General features: G+C 40.1%; 2 protein-coding genes across 2 annotated transcripts; both read left to right on the forward strand.

The window, feature by feature from the left end:
• The first annotated feature begins 282 nt into the window (after nucleotides 1–282).
• Nucleotides 283–17,153, forward strand: sv2ba (synaptic vesicle glycoprotein 2Ba). Its single transcript, XM_088296246.1, has 13 exons — nucleotides 283–426; nucleotides 1,980–2,579; nucleotides 7,855–8,035; nucleotides 8,905–9,056; nucleotides 10,256–10,389; nucleotides 11,086–11,175; nucleotides 11,779–11,892; nucleotides 11,970–12,058; nucleotides 12,685–12,849; nucleotides 12,961–13,094; nucleotides 13,357–13,557; nucleotides 13,692–13,851; nucleotides 14,984–17,153. The coding sequence occupies exons 2-13, from the start codon at nucleotides 2,099–2,101 to the stop codon at nucleotides 15,165–15,167; spliced, it is 2,085 nt and encodes a 694-aa protein (XP_088152372.1). The 5' UTR covers nucleotides 283–426; nucleotides 1,980–2,098; the 3' UTR covers nucleotides 15,168–17,153.
• A 4,680-nt stretch (nucleotides 17,154–21,833) lies between these two features.
• Nucleotides 21,834–22,539, forward strand: LOC148337062 (mesogenin-1-like). The gene is made up of 2 exons (XM_088297256.1): nucleotides 21,834–22,427; nucleotides 22,507–22,539. Exons 1-2 carry the CDS (start codon nucleotides 21,834–21,836, stop codon nucleotides 22,537–22,539), a joined length of 627 nt encoding a protein of 208 aa, XP_088153382.1.
• Nucleotides 22,540–22,962: the final 423 nt, after the last annotated feature.

Below are 22,962 nucleotides of genomic sequence, written 5' to 3' on the forward strand. Positions count from 1 at the left end.
CCTTCATTCAATTATAGTTTTTTTCTACAGACCGAGAGATAAATGAGTCGGCCTTGCATTATCATGGAGGACAATGCAAAAAAGTGCACAGACAGAGAATCCAAATGAGCCAGCTACTGGTGTCCTGAGTCCTTTTAACAAGAGATCTCAGCTGTTTGAGCTGGGTGTCACAGACAGGACCGAACCATTAGTCCACGCAGGTGGGGGTCGGACTCCTGTGGGGATGATCCCCGGGTGAGGCAGGGTGGGGGTTGGGCGGAGGGGACTGGTGGGGGAGTTGTCGTATCGTGAGGTTGGATCCTAATCCCTCAGGCTTGACGGCATCACGGTCTCGGGATAAACTGACATGTCAGCTTTGGACCTTTGAAAATGCCCATTGGACCTTTTTTATGTGTTCCGAAGTGGTTTAATGGAAGGCCCCATCTGGTAAGAGAACTATATGATTAACTTTATTTTTTATTATCTACAAAAAGCAGTGCTCATTAATCGATATTGTTGAGACTGATCAAAGGTTGTAGCCCAACTAAGCCTCCGGCAGGACTAAAATGTCCCTTATCCACTTTGATAGATACATCCTTACATATCTAGTACTAAAATTATGGACATTACAGGTCAATTACATTGACTAAAGTGACATTAAGTTACTTATTACTAGTTAAATGAGTAAAATGGATGAGTGGACATCAGTACCATTTGCCCTTAGACTCAGTAAGGTCAGATGAGATTAGATATAAATATTATTTTACTCGCATTTTTAGTTGCTGGCTAAATGCTGTTTTGAATGCCACTAATGAGGCCTATGCAGCTGAATTTTGCACCACTAGAAAAGACCAAACAATGTATTTAAACAATTAATAAGAGATCATCCCGGGATGTTGGTGGAAACCTAAAATAATTTCTAAAAAAAATTATATCAATATAAATATTCTAAGGGTAAAAAGTTAGCATTGTGAAACCCGTAAGAAACTGCACCGGCAGAGTCTTAAAGTAAATTCATAACTGTTTCATAACAAAGTGTTTATTAGTAAAACATAACAATAACACAACAATGCTTTTGTATTATTTTATTTTTATTGTATAGCCTACATGATTTAACTGTAAAAATATATTTAAAACTTACTTTATTGTTATTATTCAAATTCCTTTTGGATGAGGGAGAAATTATGAAACAATAAAAAGCTAACTATTGTGATTTTATTAATTTTACTATTTTATATATTTCTTAATGCACATATTTCATTGTATCTTATTGTAGTTGATACTTTAATAAGGAAGGTGAAATGTGAAAGTGAGTTGTGAGGCAGTCGCATTCTTAAAGTGCAAAAAGAAGCTAGCCAGTGTTAATGTAAGACTATATATTCAGTATATACTATTTATGAGTTATTTTAGCTCAGATATTCGTGATTTTTCATTGCATTGTATTTATTATTTATATTATTTAATTTGTATAAGTCAGAGGTCACCAAGGTGGTGCCTGCAACTACCAAGGACTGGGAAATTGTTTTTTCCATGGAATGTTGTAGAAGGGAACATTTGAAAATGTGAACATTGGCAGAGATTTATAGAAATAAAGTGATGCATATTGCTATTTATCTGTTTCCTAATTATTTTTGAGAAAAAAATTATATCATGAGTAATCGCTTCACATATTTAGAATATTACTAATTATAATAACAATAAGCGCGTGAAAGCCACCATCCTTGCACGCAACTCTGGATTTGCACTTGGCTGCATACCTTAAAAAAGAAAGTGTTCTGTCAAATTGAAAAGATTATGGTGCATGATAGAGTCGTAAAATTTCACCCAAAAACGTAATGCCGCCAACGCTTTGTGCGTGGCATATACAATGTTTTGAAATTCTTGGTATCAGTAATACCTGTCCCGCATCCATATTGTTGGAGTACTGAAACACATTGTTGTTCACTCACTGCATGGCTGGGGATGTTGTGGTCACGATGAGAACATGTTTGGTGTTTTAGGTTGAGCATGCGAAGATCATAGTACATCGTCGCAGCCGCTGAGGCCTCGGAGAAGACACCCGTACGTTTCGGAGTACCAGAAGCCTTCAAGCCCGCCAGATCAGGACCTGGAAGAAATCATGAACGACCCCTATCAGAACAACGTCAACCAGCAGGTGACCGAAGTGGTCGAGTACACCTACAGCCAAGATGGCGGCAGTCAGGACGGATACCCCTACCAGACGGACTACCCGCCTCAGGAGGAAGACGCCGCCAGCGATGCCACAGAGGGCGCAGACGAGGATGAGCAGATGTACGAGGGCGAGTACCAGGGCGTGCCGCACCCGGACGAGATCAAAGAGGCCCGGCGGGCTGCGCGCCTCGAGGCCAAGCGGAAGGCTCGGCTGGCCGCCCAGCAGGAGGAATACGACGAGGACAACCTGCCCGAGCAATACGAGACCATCATGGAGGACTGCGGACACGGTCGCTTCCAGTGGATGCTCTTCGTCGTGCTGGGCCTGGCGCTGATGGCCGACGGCGTGGACGGCTTCGTGGTGGGCTTTGTCATGCCCAGCGCCGAGAAGGACATGTGTATATCCAACTCTGACAAGGGCTTGTTGGGTAAGTAGCGGGGAAAGGACCAACATATGTTGAAAGACACCCCAAGATGACTGACAGCATACTGTAAATCAGTGGTTCTCAACTGGTGGGTTGGGATCCAAAAGTGGGTCGCATTTTCTTTTTGGGTGAGTTGCGGACAGCTAGTAAAAAAACAACAACAACAAAAAAACAACGACAAAAAACAAAAAAAAAACAATCAAGTTGAGAACCACGGCTGTAGATAAGCCCTTTTGCACTGACCATCACCGCCGGTTTATTTACGGCTTGTGTTTTGTGAGTAATGTCCATCCAGCCATTTTTTGAACTGGTGATCGATGCTATTGGATCAGGAATGCGCTGGATCCTATCCCAGTGGTCTTCGGGCGGTAGGCGGACCACAACCTAAACTAGTCGCCTGCCAATCACATGGCACACAATGAAGAACAAACATTTACACTCACAATAACACCTATAGACTTAGATTAGGGTCTTCAGTTAAGCGACCACGCATGTTCTTAGAATGTGGGAGGAAAACTACGCAGGCCGGAGCCCAGTTTCAAACCTATGACCCCTACACTGTGACGAGGCTGTGCTAAGCAGGTGTTCCACTGTTGTGTGAAATGTGGGTGATAAAAATCAATTTAGGGTGATCATCCAAGGACGCAATGTAGTATCAGTATGGTTGGCTTGTGTGTTGGTTGATTTATATTTTTATGGCTGATTGGTTTATTGATTGTTTTGTGGGTTAGCTGGTTACCTTTTGAGCTGTTACTCCCTTAGTTATTTAGTTGGTTAGTTTGTTGGCCCTGGGTGGATCCATGTTTGGCTGCTTGGTTAGTAAGTTTTTGTGTCGTAAATTCATAGGTTAGTTAGTTAGTTAGTTAGTTATATTGGGTAACTTGTTTGGTTGGTTGGTTGTTTTTGTGGTTGGTTATTTTGGTTGGTTGTAGGTTTTGGGTGGTTGTTTGGTTAGTTAGTTTGGTTGGAGTTGGGTGGATTGTCGGATGGATGGTAGTTTGCTTGTTGTTGGTTGGTTGATTGGTTAGCTCATTAGTTGTTGCTTGTTTTGGTTGGTTGTCGGTGTATCGGTGTAGGAGGGATGAGCGTCATTATGTGTTTGGTGGATCAGTCGGTCAGTCAGTTAAATAGATTACACAAACTACCAATTTCCACATAAGTCTTTGAACGGTTGGCCCACCAGGTAAGGGTGCAAATCAAGGAATTATATTTTCACTTTTTAGTCCACTTGTTTTGGGGCAAAGTGAGAGCAGCGTCTCAGAAGATCAGCAATTAAATCACATTATAATGTCAACAACAAGACTGAAGTGGTAAAGTATCGCCCACAGCACCTAATCATTTAAGAGTAGCATATTAACTGATTGAAGGCTCTTGCATTCATTATAACCAAACAACATGTCAATGTCATGGACGTGCGGTCTGCATGATATGAAGAAATAATACCGTTGTCCTTGAGGGTTAAAATAAGTTTTTTTGGAATTGGGCTTCCAATATTGCACGCTGTTTTCAGTCATCTTTTGCTTTAATGGTCGGGTTTTGGGTCATACAACAAGCATCCTTAAACTTTATACATAAAATCCCAAGTTGGTCTTCTTACATGGATTGTTTTGTGTGGCAGAAATTGCGTAGAGTAAACACCTTAAGTCACCTATTTGCATTTTTCCCTTTGGAATCGATCAACTATTTGCAGAAAATGTGACGTATTCATGTTATTTCTGCTCCTTTTACAATGCTTTAAGATGTCGTATAATGGCTCCAAAGCAAGCTGAGAGGAAAGAAGTATGTTGAAGTGATGCATCTCGACTGAGACTTGTCACGGAGGACTTTAGTTTAGCCTGGGTTGTTAGTGGAAGAAGTTACAAGACTCTTCGCCACTCATTTTTTAACTGTCCAGTGGCTATTAAAAAGCTCAAGATAACAAACAATGAACGTCTCTTGCTTGACGATTTTTAACTATGAGTTTCAAGGGTATCATAAATGCTCACCTCCATCTGCAAAATTAAGGTGAAAATTATTTTGCAGTTTGCGATTCGCAAATGTGCCTGTATGCAATTTTTTCCCTATCTTTGCTATTTGCAGGAAAAACCAACCGATTCATTATTTGTGTGTGTTGATAGTAGCCGTAGGACGAGGACTCATAATCAGTATGCAAGGCAGGTCCAAATCATAGGGAAATAACGTCTGTTTCTCCTCCTGCAAGGAGCAAATGAAAGCCTCTCAACTTGTTCCTGCGGCCTGCTGCACAGCTAGAGTGTACATCATTTCATCTTAACAACAGGCTCCAGGGAAGCTGTAGTGTGGGAGATGGATCAGGATGCGGGTGGTGATTGCATCCTACCTGTGTGTGTGTTTGTGTGCGGTGTGTGTTGGCGAGCTAATACGGAACATGCTGCTGCAGTGGTAGTGGCAAAGTGCTGTCAGACACGCTTCGAGCCTCTGACGGTCCTGCAGTCAAAGCGGGAGAAAGGCCCCGGTGTAAATGGGCTGGCGGCGTCTTGTTTGGGCAGAGCCGGAGGGGAGCGGCGGGCCGTCAGCGATGAGAATATGAATCATATCAGCAGAATGATCCACTTTGATTCACACTCATGCTCCTCCAGCGGGGACACAGATGGGATTCAGAATAACAATTCTTTGCTTCTTCCTCTTAATGGACCACATGATCAGTTCTTTATTGGACTGGACTTTTTCTTGGCTCCTAACCAGGAGGATTGGAAGGGCAATTCAAATAGAAATGAGTTGGAATGCTTGACCATTACAATCAAATTGATTCTTATTTTTGACAGCTGTTGAAATGCAAAAGTGTCAGAGTAGAGGTTTGGTTTGTTTGGAACACAGTGAGTTAGTGCATTGGTTGCTTGGCTAGTTAGTTGGTTCATTGGTTAGTCAAGTAAGTCTGTAAGTCAAGTGAGTGGTTGGTTTGGATGGCCATGTGGCTAGATAATTAGATGGTGGCTTTGTCACTAATGTTAAGGTTGTTTCCTTGGATGTAGGTTGGTTAGCTAGTTGGTCAGGTGGGTCGATGGTGGTTGCTTTGATGTAGGTTAGTTAGTTTGTTAACTGTTTTGTCAGCCAGTATCCCTGTTGAAAGGTTGGTTATTGAATTGGTTGGTCAGTCAATTAAGTGGTTGGTTGCATGCTAGGTTAGTTGGCTGGTTGATTGGTAGGTTGGTTAGTAGGTTAGTTGGTTGGATGCATGTAAGGCTAGTTGTTGTAGGTAGGTTAAGTACTTGGTTGGTTGATTGGTTAGTTTAAACAGTGGGTTTGTGTTATTCGGGTCAGGTAGTAGTTGCTCAGATGAAAGTTGGTTGGTTCATTGATTGGTTGGTCAGTCAGGTGGTTAATTGGGTAGTTAAATAATTGGTTGGTTGGTGGTTGGGTGGGTTAGTATGCTGGTTAATAAGTAGGTTGGTTAATTGGTTGTCCAGTGAATTGATTGTATTGTTAGTTAGTCAAAGGGTTGGTTGGTCAGGCCATTTGGTATTAGTATAGTAGAATTATACTAAATACTTGTAGTTGGTTATTTAGATGGTATGTTAGTTAGTCAACCACTCAGTCAGTCAATCATTCAATTGGTTGGCCACTTAGTTAGTTAGTTACAAATTTAATTGGTTCGTTTGTCAGTCAGTCAAGTGTGTGTAAGGAAGGTTAATTAGTTAATCTGTTTGTTAGCTTTCACACACGAGCAAGGGTTTTTCCCGTTTTCCTCCATTGAATCCATAAAAACACAAAAACCACCAAGGAAACGACTCAGAAAACAGTATGTGCATTATTCACATTGAATGAGTACTCTGTATTCAATATCAAACACAATACAGCATCAGTCATTTAAGGGCAGTTCCTTCTTTGCTTTAATGCCTCCGCTTTAGGAGATAACTTGTAGGAGGTGGTCCAAGTTCCGTAGGAGGAGGCGTGCGCCGTGCACGGCGTCGGGCCACTAATCTACAGCGAAGGCGCACACGACGGCAGCACGTGCAGTTAAGCCGTTTATGGGCAGGCTGTATTTAGAGCTGTGTAGTAAAACAGAGCAGGTTGGGAGGCACGGATGACAAGGGGGTCTATTAAATCCCCCCCGTGGGACATAAAGACTTAGTTCATAATAGTTTGTATCTAATGGGCAGCGCGACGGGTCAGTCTTCGAAGCTGTACAATAATGGCTCAACTGGACTTGAACACCTGCTGACCGAGGCGGCACCATTTACAAATCCTTAATGGCGGCGGAAAAACATTTGCCACTCACCGACTTCACCGTTTTATGACGCTGACCTTTATTTCTTATTTCTTCCGCATGAATATTCCACCATCTTGATCGCTGGCGTCAACATGAAGTCAGTCTCTAAAAACATACATTTGCAAATCAAATGGGAGACTTCTGCGCGCTCAAAGAAGGGACAAGGGCGCCTCCCAGTGGACGTCAGATGTATTTCTATTGCCGCAGACTCAGGCCACATTAGGTTAAGTGACGCATGTAATGAGGTCCTCTACAAGGTCAATAATGATTACTTTTAATTGACACACTCGTGGACGTATTGAAATAAACTAGATAGAAATAGTATGACATAAAAACACGACATAATATTTTCAAAATGAAAACAATAATAAATACAATTCAATATCATTGATTTCAATCTATTTTAATTTACATTGACATGTTGGTTTATGTAATTGGAAATTCACAGGTGTCTGGTAAAGCGTGGTACCTAAAAAGGCAACAAAAAACGGAAAATAGAATAATTTGTGAAATATAAAAAAGTGAAAATAAGAGTGTGCGTTATCGAGGACATGACACACTCACGTCTGATGCACAATTACAGTCTCAGAGTTGGTGAGCAAAGTCTGCCATTCCGTGGTATTGCATTTTAGAATGGCTCATGCAACAATAAAACAGGGGCCAATTCAAATGTGGGCAAGGGCCACATGTAGCCCAGGGGACGCCAGTTGCCCATCTGTTTTAGTATGTTCTTTTAAAACAAATTAAAGGTTTAAAATGATTTTATTATTCTAGAGACAGCTGGGTTAGGCTCCAAGGCGCCCACAACCTTTGTGAGGAGAAGCTGTTTGGATAATGGATGGAGAGATAATAGATCATTTTACTTTGCAGTGTTTGGTTAGAGGGGAAAATATTCCAAAGTATTTGTGTGAGCATTATTGTCTTCCGAAAGGCAAAATGTTTGTCTTGATTATATTGTATATGTGTTCCTAATATTTTGCTTGATGCTTTGATGAGTAGGATGACTGATATGCCACAATGCGTAACAGTGATATGCCCATTGTCCGTCAGGCTTGCTGGTGTACGTGGCCATGATGGTGGGCGCGCTGGTGTGGGGGGGTCTGTGCGACAAAATGGGGCGCAGGAAGTGCTTGATCTACGTGCTGTCCATCGACCTGCTCTTCTCCTTCCTGTCGTGCTTCGCTCAGAGTTACGGCTTCTTCCTCTTCTTCAGGTTCTGCTCCGGCTTCGGGTGAGATGCACACACATTTGACTTCATTTAAATTCATATTTGCATGTGCAAAATGTCAATGTCATTACCGCTGACCTTTACCGTAAATAATCCACATTTGCAGCATTATTTTAATTAACGTTCACATTTGCATTCTATAGGATGCAATGAGACAATCTGGGATTATTATCTATTAACCTTTAGCAGATATACTGGAGCTCAAAATAAATATTTCACATTATAACCGACCAGATTTAGTGAATTACAACTTTTACAAGGTTTGTAGATAGACCGACATATACTGTTGATGGATATACATGTAAATAATTGTTCTTTATTTAAAATTTTATTTATATTTTACTAAGTGAATTATCTTATTTTTTGGTGTTTTATTTAAAAGAGTTTTTATTATGTATCCATTTATTGAATCACATATCCTACTTTTGCTATTGAATTGGCTATGTTTAGTGTTCTTTTTAGTTTTATTTATCAGTTTTGTTTAGTTTTGTTTTATTTATGCAACTGTGAAATTACAGTATAAAAACACATTTTAAAGTGTTCCTTCTCACTCTCTTGCTCAAACAGTCTTCTAAATAAGATGCCAATTGTGCTTGCTTCAAGCTGTTTGTCACTTCCAGTTAACATTTACTGCACTGCATTGTCGTTAAAGCATTCAAATGTTCAACCTAATCAAATAATTGTATTTTTTGAAAAAGGTCACAAGCTTAATGCTAACAGACCGTCAAAATACCACGGACCGGCAATGGAAAAAATGCTGATTGTTCAAACTGTATACACACACACCGTAAAAATGGCGAGGGTACACTAAGGTGCATTCACATTTTTTCCATTACAAGACTGGTGAATAATTAGTGAGAAATTTCTTCTAGGATCGGAGGCTCCATCCCTATTGTGTACACGTACTTCACTGAGTTCCTGCAGATGGACAAACGTGGCGAACATCTAAGCTGGCTTTGCATGTTCTGGATGTTGGGTGGCCTCTACGCCTCCTTCACTGCCTGGGGGATCATCCCCCACTATGGTAACACACACACACACACACACGCACACACATCCAATTCATGACTCTTGACGAGCACCGCCATACACGTTTTGGTCTCAAACTCCTTGTAGTGGGGCACATTCTAATGGTTTACCTCTGGAGGCCAGTATGACTGCAAAACATTATGAGTGTTTCATATTTATTTTGTATATTGTTAACTAATGAATAAATATATTTGAACTCGAGTAGGCATGGGACATTCGGGAATGGCGATATCTCAGTACAGTACAACTATTTAGTTTATGTTAAGAAGAAATTTGGTGAAAAAAATGTTTGTAATATTTGGTAGAAGTGAAGAAAATGTTTTTATAGAATTATTTTTTTTTAATCCATTGGTTTCAATTACAGCAGTTTTAGAAAAGATTTGTTAATTTTAATTCATTTTTATTGCGTAAGTAAAAAAGTATATGATATTGATAGATACAAAAGCTCGACATTTTCGCTACAATCATAGTTAGTTCTATTCAGTTTTACACACCTAAAATGTAGTTTTAGTTAGTTTTTTTTTTTTTTTTAAATCACTCTTATTTTTATATTATTTCATTAACTGAAATGTTTTTCAAAAATTCTTTTTTTAATTTTATTATCAATAAAAACCTTATTAAAGACACATTTTCTGCCAACATTATCAAAAAAAGAACAAAGCCATTTATCCTGGAGTAGACACACTTTATTCGCTTTAGTGGGCCACGTCAAGGGATGCGGTGGGCCTGATCTGGCCCCCAGGCCTCGAGTTGGACAATTTTAAACCGTCTACGTTTTCATAAACATCCAAGACAATGTCAACAATGTTCAAATGTGCACGCTTTCACAAACATCAATGATACGTTATGTACACGCACATACACTGAAGTGTCTCTGTTACTTCAGCAAACAACCCGGGCTAAATTTAACTCCTCCTCCTAAATGTCAATTGGGGAGTGAGCACAGGTGCCACCGAAAAATAATAATTAAAAAAAAAAAACAACTTGGTTTGAATTTGTTCAATTTGACCCGTGAATAGGCAGGGGGTCTCCGCGCACGTACATACGACAGCAATGTACTAATCCGCATATCGGAGAGCGTCGCAGCACCACACAAAAGAGAAAGGACAAGTAGATTCGACAGGAACACTGACAAATTTGCCATTTCATTTCGACTCAGGCTTACTATGAAATGTTGTCTATATGTGCTGCCAGGTTGGGGCTTTGCCATCGGCACAGAATTCCAGATGCACAGCTGGAGACTCTTCATCCTGGTGTGTCTCTTTCCCGCTCTGGCCGCTCTCGTCGGCGTTGTCTTCATGCCGGAGAGTCCGCGATTCCTCCTGGAGGTCAGCGACACATAGTTATTAGTCTTCTGTTTTGCAGTGTATTACGTTAAGTCAACGAGCTTGGGGTCTTTCTATTGAGACACCTTCCGTCCAAAAGCAACACGCCGTCGCTATGCCAAGGTAGCGACGGCTCGCGAAGCCGTCAACCGGAACACCGTGCACCCGCCGGTGTCTTCCAGCACGTTGTCAGCCGCTTAACCACATGCGGGGTTATTATTGGCTGGGTGGGTGACAGCCGGGCCCCCGAATACAAACATTCTTACACAACTGCATACCTGGCTGCAGCGTTCAGTGTAAAAATAGAGCATAAATGATAAATGAGATGATGGTGATGGAGCTCGGCGTTTTTATTCACAGAGCTATCAATCACAGGGAAAGTAGTGTTTATTAAAAAAAAAAAAAAAAAAAAATGTATTGCTGTACCAAGGTTTTTTTTCTTGGTTACGGTAAATATGAAAAATATTTTAATATAATTTGATTAATGTACTCATAGATGAAATTGATCTGGTATGTTTTACATTTCAGCAAATTCCACCCAGTAGGTAGTCGGGAACGGGTGAATAATTCCAAACACAGCCTTGCTGTTTTATCTTTGTGTTAACAATAAAAAATATAAACCAAAAAGTGGGAGATGTAAAAATACATGTAGCTACAAAGAAAATATTCATACAAATGTTACATTTTGGTTCATTTCAGAGCGCGCGACACGACGAGGCTTGGATGGTCCTGCGTCGTGTTCACGACACCAACTGGAAGGCCAAAGGCGAACCTGAGAGAGTCTTCACTGTGAGTGGTTGGTTTATTATTAACAAACTAAAATCAAGGCTTGAAATTTAACACTTTAAAAAAGTTAGCTATTTGGATGGGAAGCAGCAAAAGATTTGTACATTTGTTATTGAAGTATCACTCTTTGCAGTCCATCCGCTTCTCCTCACTAGCGTCGCGGGCAGTGCTGGAGCCTCTTCCAGCTATCTTCGGGCAGTAGGTGGGGTACACCCTGAACTGGTTGCCAGCCAATTGCAGGGCACACAAAGACAAACAACCATCCGCACTCACAATCACACTTAGGGACAATTTAAGAGTGTTCAACCTACCAGGCATGTCTTTGGAATGTGGGAGGAAACCGAAATACCAGGAGAAAATCCACGTTGGCACAGGGAGAACATGCAAACTCCACACAGGAAGGATCCCTGAATCAAGCCCTGAGGTGTTCTGTAAGGCGGACGTGCTAACCAGTAGACCACCATGAAAAATAAATAAATACATCTAGATAATCTGCTCTGAGGTTTAAAAGAAATTCTAAAACTTAACGGTATCTATGAAAAGACAAAGGTTTAAAGTGCAAGAGTGCCATATTGACATTTTTTTTTCTTTTGTTTTGCAACACAGGTGACCAACATCAAAACACCGCAGACGCAGGAGGACGAGTTCATCGAAATCCAGAGTGACACGGGCACGGCCTTCCAGCGTTGGACCGTCAGACACATGACCATGCTGCAGCAGGTCGCTAACGAGCCACCTATGCTCTTCTCAAATCCATTCCCATCCTCACACTGTTTGCTTCCTTTTTCTCTTATCAGGTGATGGCTAACGTGATGTCACTGTCTGCGCCCGATCTGCGACTACAAGGCCTCTTCCTGGTCATCGTTTGGTTCTGTCTGGCCTTCAGGTATTTCAACACAATGCTTCTCAAACTGAGGTCCAGGGGCCAACGGCTAGTCCGCAAGCTAATACTTGCGCGTTTGCAAAATAATGACCAATAAATTATATTGCATTATTTTACAAAATAAATACCTATTTATGGAGACCAGCGTGCTAATAAAACAAAAAAAAAAACCTAATTATGCCTCCCCCACCTTGGCTTCAAACTTCCAAATGAATTTTCCCTATGCTTTTTTTTTGCTATTCATTGAGTCTTATTTAAAAAAAAAAAAAAAAATGTTAATGAAAAACACATGCAAATGTGTGTAGTTTATTTTGAACAAATACAGTGGCCTATTGTTATTCTTGTAAAACTACAACTTTTTACCCCAACAAAATCCAAAATTATTGTTGAGATGAAAAAAAATGATTTAAAAAAATATAACTTTATTCTGGTAGTGTTCTAATTTTTATCCCTAAAAAACTATTATTATCATATCATTCAGAATTTTTTTTCCACATCAAATTTAGACAGCTTTTTAACATTCAGGGGTCTTTGGAAAGAATTCTCACCTAAGGGTTAATGGATGGCAAGGCTAAACTGTTAGCATCAGCGAGATAACATGTTTGTGTGTATGTGTGTGTGTGTGTTAGCTACCATGGGCTCGGCGTGTGGTTCCCCGACATGATCAAGTACATGCAGTATGAAGAGTATGAATCTAAAGTGCGCATTTTCCACCGGGAGCGCGTGGAGCGTTTCCACTTCAACTTCTCGCTAGTCAACCAGGTGCACCGCGAGGGCGAGTACATCCACGACAAGTACGGTCACAGTCTCCGTCACAATATCAGGGCGTGAACCTACAAGAATTGAAGTGAACGCGCTGGTGTGTGTGTGTGTGTGTGTGTGTGTGTGGACGTGATGCTTTTTAGGTTTGCAAACATCGAGATCAAGTCGGTCAAGTTTGAAGACTCTTTGTTTGAGAACTGCTACTTTGAGGACATCAAGTCCACCAACAGCTTCTTTGAGAACTGCACCATCAAAAACACTGTTTTCTACAATACAGGTAAAACCTACCGACCGACGCCCCTATCGGATTTAGATGACTACCAAAATTTGGATATACCCACCTGCTGTACCTAATCTATCTAATTAAAAATCAACCCTATTAAACTCCTACTAACTTAATCTACCCACTGAATCTGTCCCTCAATCTACCAACCTAATCTACCACTTACCTATCTACCTGTTGATCAACTTATTAACTTACCTGCCTCTCTACCAACCAATCTATTTACCAACAACTCCGGAATATTGTTATTCGCCAGATCTGTGGCAAGAGAAGTTCAAAGACTGCCGCATGGAGAACACCACCTTCCTGCACCCCAAGAAAGGCTGCCACCTCAATTTCCAGGAGGAGAACGACATCGTCATTTATCTGGTTAGCTTCCTGGGTAGCTTGGCGGTGCTGCCAGGCAACATCATCTCAGCGCTTTTCATGGATAAAATCGGACGAATACGGATAATAGGTCAGAATCATCGAATGAGTGCTATTTTTGATCAGGGAAATGCCATCAAATGCACACTGTACAGAACTGAACCAAACCGTATCGCCTGGTGGAAACCGGAAAATGGAATGATTTTTGATATTTTCTCTTTCCAGGTGGTTCTATGTTGGCGTCGTCCGCCTGTACCTTTCTACTGCTTCTGAGCTTCAGTCAAGGAGCGGTTATATGTTGGCAGTGTCTATTCTATGGTGCCAGTGTGGCAGCCTGGAACGGACTGGAGGTCATTTCTGTGGAACTGTACCCGTCATCTAAAAGGTAAAGTTAGTCAGAGGATACTAAAACCTCAAATGATGTCTCATTAATTGTCAGTAGGTAGGTAGTTAAGTGGAGGGGTAGGTGAATAAGTATATGAGAAAGATATGTAGGTAGCAAGCTAGGTAGGATAGCGTAGGTAAGGTAGGGTAGGTGGGTGGGTGGTTAAGTAGGTAGATTTTGTAGGGAATGGGGGATCTGACACCAGCCTATAATTGCAGAACCTCTCTGGATTGAGGTTGGGTCGCTTGAGTAAGGGTTGAGTAACAGGTAAACACCCCTCACATTTTTGTTAAATACTAACTGTATATCTTTTCATTGGACAACACTAAAGAAATGACACATCGCTAAAGTGTAATATTGGGCAGTGAACTCCGTGGATATCATAACGCCAAACGAGATTTTGGTCTCGACAGACCACAGGACATGGTTCCAGGAATTCATGTCCCAAGTCGTTTCCTGACTTTCTTGTGCATCATCTTTAGAAAAGTCCTTCAAGGATAACAGCCTAATTTGATGCAGTATGTCCTGGATGGTTTGAGAACTGACAAGGATGACATAATAGGTGACTGTTGTTATGTTAATTGGACCTTGGGCCTCAAAGTCAAATTATGCTGCATCCAACTCTACAGATAGTAGAGTTCACCAAACCAAAGACGAACATATTCCTCATGTTGAGCTATTAATTATTTATTTTTTTAAACAGAAATACATTTCAACTTTTCAATAACGCTGTCCGTTTTGTAATAGTTTTTCATTTCTTCTGAGTCATACTGAAGGCTAATTTGGAGCAAAAAAAAAGGTACCTGAATGCGTGATGTGAGGCACAACATGGAAAATGTTTATGCAGCATAAGAAAAAAATGTCTAAACCATCCAAATTAATACAGTGGACAGAACTACAGCTACATCTAGTTTTTGTAACTTCAACGGGTCTTAGCTTCTTTGCTAACATTGTTCCAGACATGATTTCACTCAACAACTGGATCAGTGTTTACAATAATTTACATTCATTTAATCATCCTTACTCTTCCCTGAAAACATCAAGAAGCATCTTAGTAATACTAACATTAAGGACCACTTCCTGTTTATGGAGTTAATAAAGAGACATTATTGTCTTGAATACAACTTTGCAGAGGCACAGCGTTTGGCATCCTCAACGGAATCTGCAAGTTGGCCGCCATCATCGCCAGCTTCATCTTTGCGGCATTCGTGGGCATCACCAAGATCATCCCCATCTTCTTGGCCTTCTCTGCACTCGTCTGCGGGGGTCTGCTGGCGCTCAAGCTGCCCGAGACGCGGGAGAAGATCCTGTCTTGAACAGAGCCAAACGTCACCGCCTGCGCCGACATTACTGCCGCCAACGGGCCGTCTGACCGCGGCTGACCACTAGTCATTTGGGGCAAAGACCGTGGATCCAGAACTGAATGTTTTACATTGCCTACGTGGACCTGACCTTCACTTGCTGTTCCCGTTCCGATCCTCAGGCCCACCTGGATCATGTGTGAATATGAAACTAGTATTCCTCTTTTTATTTGTATTTTCCTCCGTCTTCAGTTTACACAAGTAACATAGTCATGTCCTTTGAGGTCCGTGTTGAAAAGACAGAAGAGTGCTTTAAAAGGTAATGTACTTCCTGTCGCCATGTTGTGCTTCGGTTCCTCGTCAAGTCCGGAAAAGGCCAAAAGTTTCCACCAAGCAGTACACTTGCATTTCCCGGTAACAGTGAGCGGGAGACAAACAACACGTCCTCCATCGTGTTTACTGTGTGGCCTTCCTCTTCTACGTTGAATTCATTGGCGGCTAACACTTAACGTTTACATAGCGTTAGCGACCCCAAAAATATTTGGATCAGCCCACTGCGTAGACGTTTTAGTCGACATAAAAGTGCTAAAATGAGCTTTTAGCCTGTCTGAAATCACTTTTTGAAATGCCAACGGCTTGATGTTTTAAAAAATGATCTCCAACAAATATCGGAATTTTGTGAGTTTTATTGTATATATATTTTTAAGCCCCAAAACAAACAAATAATACTCTGGTGTTTTGATAACTCGACTTAAAAATGCTTAAACATGCTAGTCGCTGTAAAATCGTGGTAAAAAAATCGAATAAAATGGATCAATGTTTGACTTGCTAACAGTTCGCTTTTTAACAAATTGTCTCAGTCAAACAAAGAGCAGATCTCTGGAACTTTGGTAAAGTTGTACCAGAAAAACGATATATATTTAAGATATTCGTTTGTAGTTGATGTGGTATTTTGTTTCTTTGTCAGTACTTTTAAGTTGCACGAGAGACAAACTATTGAGTTCATCCGACAAAAACGTAAACTGTGTGCTAGTCAGCGTGACTTGTGAAGAATTAAATAACGGAATGGATCACTGTTTTGGATGCTTTTTTTTTTCATCTTTGTCTAACAAAAAAGATGTAACTCCATATGACATGATTTTTTTTTAGGTTTTACTGAAACAATAGAAACATTTTAAAGTTTTTTTTTTTTTTTTTTAATCACAAAATTTGGTGCTCAGCTGCAACAATGTATCGACTTGAGGACGAATATGGCAGTGACGGCTTGCGCTTTAAAACGTCAAGCTTATAACGCTAGCGGCCCTTAACTGCGAATCAGATCTAAAAATCTGTGTTACGCTGCCACGAACTTGCGCTCTTCGAGTAGCTTGCACAACAATGGCTATCCTAAACTAGATCCGGATTTAACACTAAAATTGACCTTGGTGGAAACTATTACAAGAAAGAACTGATGCGATAGTGTAGAAAATTCCTCTTCATTCCACAGTTGTGTCTTGTGTTGACTAGTCAAATTTCAATATCATGCATAGCTTAATTTCTGTTTAAGAGTTTAGTTAACGTTTTCCGGTCTTCTTTCGGATTTCCCACCCCATCTTTTCATCATTTTGTGTCTTGTAGTCCTAATGTTCTGCGGGCGTTTCTTGTGTGTGCGTGTGTATTTATTTTATTATTATTTTTTTTTAATGGGAATGACTCCACATCGTGTATTAGTGTGTTTTTGCTATAATTTTCTCACTGTAACATTGTGACTGACAAAGAACATTCTTAAACAAACCTGCTACGTTTCTGACAACACGTGTCAACATTTCTGACGAGTGTGTGACTTGCCATGAGTGTGCGCATTCTCTCTCTGTGTGTGTGCGTGTGTGTATGTGATTTTACGTCAACAAAATATTCAATGAATATAATACTCGTGCTTGTAAATATTGTAGACCTGTGTAAATTAGATGTAACATAGTAGTTCTGTCATGACTTGAATAAAGACGAGGGATGTTGGTCCAACGTTTTGCTTTTTATTCATTATTGGATAATGACTTCAAATGTTCTCAAGGGACATCTAACATTACATTAACATTGTTAGTAACATACAACATATGTCAAACAAGGATTGCGAAAATAAATAGTATGAGGGCAGTTGTGTATTAAGAGGGTGGGTTTGCTTGCAGTTCTATGTGCAAAAACATGTCAGCACACAAGTGTGAGCTAGCGCAAGTAGGAGGACATGTTTACTCTGACACACTCATGATGATGAGTCCATCTTTATCGCCACTCACTCACTAATATGTTGACAATATATGACTATTCCGACACTAATCTCCCAATCGCCTTCATGAGTGTGCATGTCACCCTGTCACAATTAAATGAAATTTACCGTCCACCTTTGGATAACCTCCTCGTTCCAACCTCCTTTCACACCTAAGGTGTCCAATGTGACCCCGTCAACCGCACCGCGCTACCCCCACTAAACACACACAGAAACGCACGTTCACGCAGCATTGCACGCACAACTGCTTGAAAATGACACAAAATCAATCAGATGCAATATAGCAAATTTGACGTTGAAGATTCCATTCCACAAATTCAACTGATGGTGCTAAACACTTTTTAAGTGGAAATTTTCCCAATTGTCAGCATGCTGAATATAAAATGACAACATATAGTAAGCGACAAACGACTAAACCTTTTATTTTTGGTTGAACACAAAAAGTGTTACAAAACTGAACAGGGCACGAATAATATTTTTTGGCAGAGGGGTGGTTGCAACTTAATTAAAGAGTAAATATATTTATTTAAATAATGATTGTTTCTGGCTCTATCTTTTTAATTGTAGCTTTAAACTACTTTTTGCGTGCAGGATTTTGCTACTTCATTTGCTATTTATACTTTATGAGTGTAATTTTTTTTGTTTGGTTTTATAAGATATTTCAAATTAAAATAAATTAGACGAACTTTTTATTATTAGCTTATTTTTTATGCTCAATTATTTTTGTTCATTTTGAATTTCTAAACTCTTTTATTTGATCAATTTAATCATTTATAGTTTTTTGTTTATGCAGTATTTTTTTTATTTAATTGTATTTTTTTCCATTTATTCTTTGATTGTATTTGCTTCTAGAACTTTTTAAAAATTATGTTTTTCTGCACCTTTTTTTTTTAACTTATTCCTTTTGTGTTAATCTTTTTCATTTTGTTATCATACTTCAATAAAGCATTCTTTAGCATGTACTCCATCCAGTGAATAATGCAAACATTTTAATAGCAAAATTGAGTTTAATTCAAATTAATTGATTTACTTTGGCGGCGGTCTCTTGAATGAGTGAAAAGCTTCCATGTGGAGGTCGCGGCAAGATTGGCCGAAGGGTCCAGACAGGTGGCGGGCGGCCCGGCCTCAGAGCCTGCTGTGGGTGGGCGATGACCCCCGAGAGAGGTGCCAAACTGCCCGCCACACTCCCACAGCCTCACCTCAGCCGCAGTGCATGAGCGGGTCGTGGCACGGGTTCAAGCCCGGTTCGCTCTGCCCTCCACTTGACACAGAAAGTGCCTAGTTTAACCCTTCAGAGCTCTTTAGGAACCAAAGATGGGGAATATTAAAATTATTTTAGTCTACATTGTTTTTTCAATCCTCCTGTAACAATAAGTTGTTTGTCAAATCGAGCTACAATTCATATTTTTCAACGTGTTTAATGATCCAAACGTGTCAGATACAGGTGAAATTCCAACATTGCATTATACATTTTTGTATTGATATTAATTTGATTATTTTCAATACACTTGAGATAAACAGAAGTTTCATATTTTTATCTGGAACTAACAAAATTAAATAGATTGAACATGATAAAAAAAAAATAATAAAAATAATAATAAATAATAAAACAAATTGTAATGTTGTATATTGGTGATTAATTGTGACAAAAAACAAATAATTAAAAATGTAAAACAATTGGGATTTTTGTCATCTCAAAAATTGTCTGTGTATTTTACTGTACAACATTAAAACTATATTTTGATAACATATTCTGAGATAAAAACATTGACTTATAAAATTTTGTTCAACAATTGAGAATAATCATGAAATTAGAAAGTGTTAAAATAATTTAATAGATTAAAAACAAAAATTTGGGTGCTTTTAATGCTCATATAACATTTGTGTCTACAAGTATCGGGACTTTTTATAGGAGATTCCCAACAGTGCAATGCTATATCCAAAGTGTTCCAAACATGAAATATAATCAAGATTACTGCAAGCAAACCTTCAGATTCAGTGTGAAAAAGTCGCACGGTTGAGTGTTGTTCAAACAAGGAAAAGAAATGGTCAGAGCGAGGTTCTCACAGCTGAGGTGCGAAGTGACACCTTGGGCTTCATCTTTTCTCATCAGCGTGAAGGCTTCACACCTCAGTGCACGACATCATCGGCATTACACACTCAATCATTCGTGCAGAAAAAGCATTTTTAGACATAATGCAGTATGTGGTTGATCAAAAGCAGTAAATGTGTGGATGACTCTTTTTTGGTCTAAAAGTTCATGGTCTATTTTCAAGATAGCAACTGTAGCGCTTTTTAATAAGGCCTAACTAATACAAAATGTTTATAAAATACAAAAAAAAAATAATAAAAAATTAAAATTAAATGTGCATGTTTTCTCAGATTAGCCAGCAACACAGGCAAAGTAACTACATGATCACCACTCTCTCCCTTTCTGAACTCATGTTCCGTTCCCTTGTTAGTAACTTTTTGTGCAACTTTCACAAAAGTGAACACAGCTAGGAAATTAAGTTATTTTGAAGAGGATTGATTTTCTTTGCAACACAACCCTACTTTTTCACCACTCTCCCCCCTAGTTTTGTCATGTTTTTCCTTTTTCCCTCCAACTTCCTTCCAAAAACTGAACACTGCATAACTCGCTTCGATAATACTTTCAAGCTAACATTAGCATGCATAGCAATACTATTTTTTTTTAAAGGCTAACATTAGCATTTACTGAATCTTTAACAATAAAACGTTTTTCTAATCGTCTTTTCACACAGTTCACATAAATGTAGCTTGTAACACAAGGCATTTCAGTCATGTGGTGTCTCAGTCGGAAAACTTAGGGGCGCTACGTAAAACTAGCAAATAGAAAAGAAAACAAGAAGAAATAGGAGATGAAAATGAATGCAGATTAAATCTGACTTGCTTTTTTTGGGAGGAAGCTAACATCTAAAACATGCTGGACAGTGACCCTCGAGGACCGGAGTTGCCCTCCGGTGATTTACATGGAAGCGCCTCCCACTCGAGATCCAATCGAGGAGCGAGAAGGAACAAATGTTTAGAGAACTGCGACGTCTGTGCTCCTTGTCAAAATTACGTTATTGACGCGTGTCACAAATCAATCGTCTCCGTGGTTCAATTATCGTTATCGCAATACTGTTCATTCAGGAGTTATAAACTGAATTCTATCAAACAGAAATATTTTCAACACTCCCATTATTCCCGGCCCTGCATATGCAAGTGGACTTTGGAGACAGCGTATGCTGGACAAATATTCATATCACAAGGTGGACATTACTGCGGTCAGCATACCAACTGCGCGTTTTGTACTCAAAACTAGCAATGTCGAGATGACTACACATTTTAAGGACGCCTCTCATTGTGTCAGAGCCTCAGGCACACCTGTGCGCTAATCACTCTAACCAGCATCTTGGTACACCACACCAGTGAGATGGATAGATTATCTCGGCAAAGGAGAAGTGTTCACTAATACACATTTAGATACAAATCAACAGTACAATAGAAAGAAATCTGATCAATTTAGGTTTAGCTGGTGAAAGGTGGGAGCAAAAAAGTGAATATCTTGTTATGTCTTATCAAGCTTTTATGCTACCATCTATAAGACTATGACTGTAAATTAGCTGTATGCTAATTTTGGCACATTTACGCAGGTGTGAATTGTCCTTGTTCTAATAAATACTTTTAAAAAATTATGAAAATATGTCGCGGCTATATTTTTGTTCCGTATATTTTGTCATCACTCTTCCCCGTTGTCATCTAGTGTTCCATTTTCCCAGCTTTCCAAAAAAAAAGTTTTAGAAAAAAAAAGTTTAGCTAACTTTTGTTTAGCAACACAGGCTAAGTAACTACTTTCTCACAACTCCCTGCTTTGTCTTTATTTCAATCCAACTTCCTCCCCCCAGAAAATGTGAACACGACCAGGCAACTAAAAAAAAAAAATAATAATGTTTTTTTTTTTTTAAACAAACCCTCCGTGACCTTTCTGAGGATAAGCGATTCAGAGAATGAATAGCTAGATGAAAGCTTACTTTAAGCATACAGTAATTGCAAGGATTAGCTTGCAACTGCTATCATTACTTTCTTGTCACTTATCATCTTATGTTGACTACCGTGCGAGAGCATGCCATACGTAAATATCGGAACATGTGCCAAACTCATCTCTGCTTAACCAGAGACACAAACCTTAGAAAGAGTGTTTATTGTTCTGAGGAGGAGTCAAAATTCACACTTCTACTCCTGCTGCTGCTTTTCCCAGCCATGGCCACTCTCTATGTCTGTGAGTATGTGTGTGTGTGGTGGGGGGGGAATATGCGGAGGTGTCACTTGGCACCTTCTGGACTCCGGCCTGGACTTTAAAAAGGCAGCTTGGGAGCAGAACGGCACACACTCAAAATCCTGCTCTGTCTAGCAACATGGCCAACAACATTTCTTCTTCCTCTTTGCTCGAGTACAGCCTGCACTACCAGCAGTGGTTCTCCGACTCGGACCTCTCCGGAGTCTCGTCGCCAGAGACCCTCTCCCCGGACTCATCGCCGTCACCTCTTCTTCAGAAAGCCACCAAATCGGGATATAATTCCAGCCTTGGCGTGGCCTCGCAGAGAAAGCCCGGGAGGGCGGTGAGGGTCCGGAGTAAGCAGCGTGAGAGCGCCAGCGAGAAGGAAAAGCTAAGGATGAGGGACCTGACCAAGGCTCTGCACCACCTGAGGTCCTACTTGCCACCCTCAGTGGCCCCCACGGGCCAGACCCTCACCAAGATCGAGACGCTTCGCCTCGCCATCCGTTACATCTCCTTCCTGTCGGCCCAACTCGGCGATACGCCCTCCTCAACTTCCTCATCCTCCTCTTCATCATCCTCCTCGCCGTATTACTACGCCAGCCCCCCTCCGCAGGTCCCTCATGACATGTATGCAGAGCAGGGTCAAGGCCAGGCCGCAGCGTTGCATTCTGGGAGCTGTAGTTTTCCACACATGATGCCACCGGGAGGATCTTCTTCCTCCTCTTCTCAGGTAGGAGTGTAACCATATTAGCTACAATCAATCTACAATATATCTATAATAATAAAAAAAATTCTTGAATTTAATACAGATTGAGTACAACAACGACTACTACTGGATTTGACAACAAAGCCGCCAGCGCCGCCATCCAACGACTACTACTGCCTCACTGTGAATGGACTAATTTATATATATATTTTTTTTTAAATATTTCATATGTCTTTTGTATTTATCTGTAAATATGAATATGCGGAACACGCTATTTTTATATGTTTTTTTGGACACCACTATTTATAATAAACTGGTCACAATGACACCAATACAGTTGTGTCTTCACATGAATAGGTTGAACAAGAAACAGGTCTCACTTCTTGTTTTATGAAAATAACTCTATGACGCTATTATCATTATTATTTAGATTTTTTTCATTTTTTTTCCATGTATTTATATATATTTTTTTCTTTTCTGTACACTTCTTGCACTGGATGTCATTAAATGCAGGTATATGTAATCAAATAGCCAGTGAGTGTACAATGACTGCTCCTCA

The sequence above is a fragment of the Idiotropiscis lumnitzeri genome, chromosome 5 (genome assembly GCF_059441095.1).
Source record: "Idiotropiscis lumnitzeri isolate Australia: NSW breed Sydney's pygmy pipehorse chromosome 5, RoL_Ilum_1.0, whole genome shotgun sequence".
In the NCBI taxonomy this organism is placed as follows: domain Eukaryota; kingdom Metazoa; phylum Chordata; class Actinopteri; order Syngnathiformes; family Syngnathidae; genus Idiotropiscis; species Idiotropiscis lumnitzeri.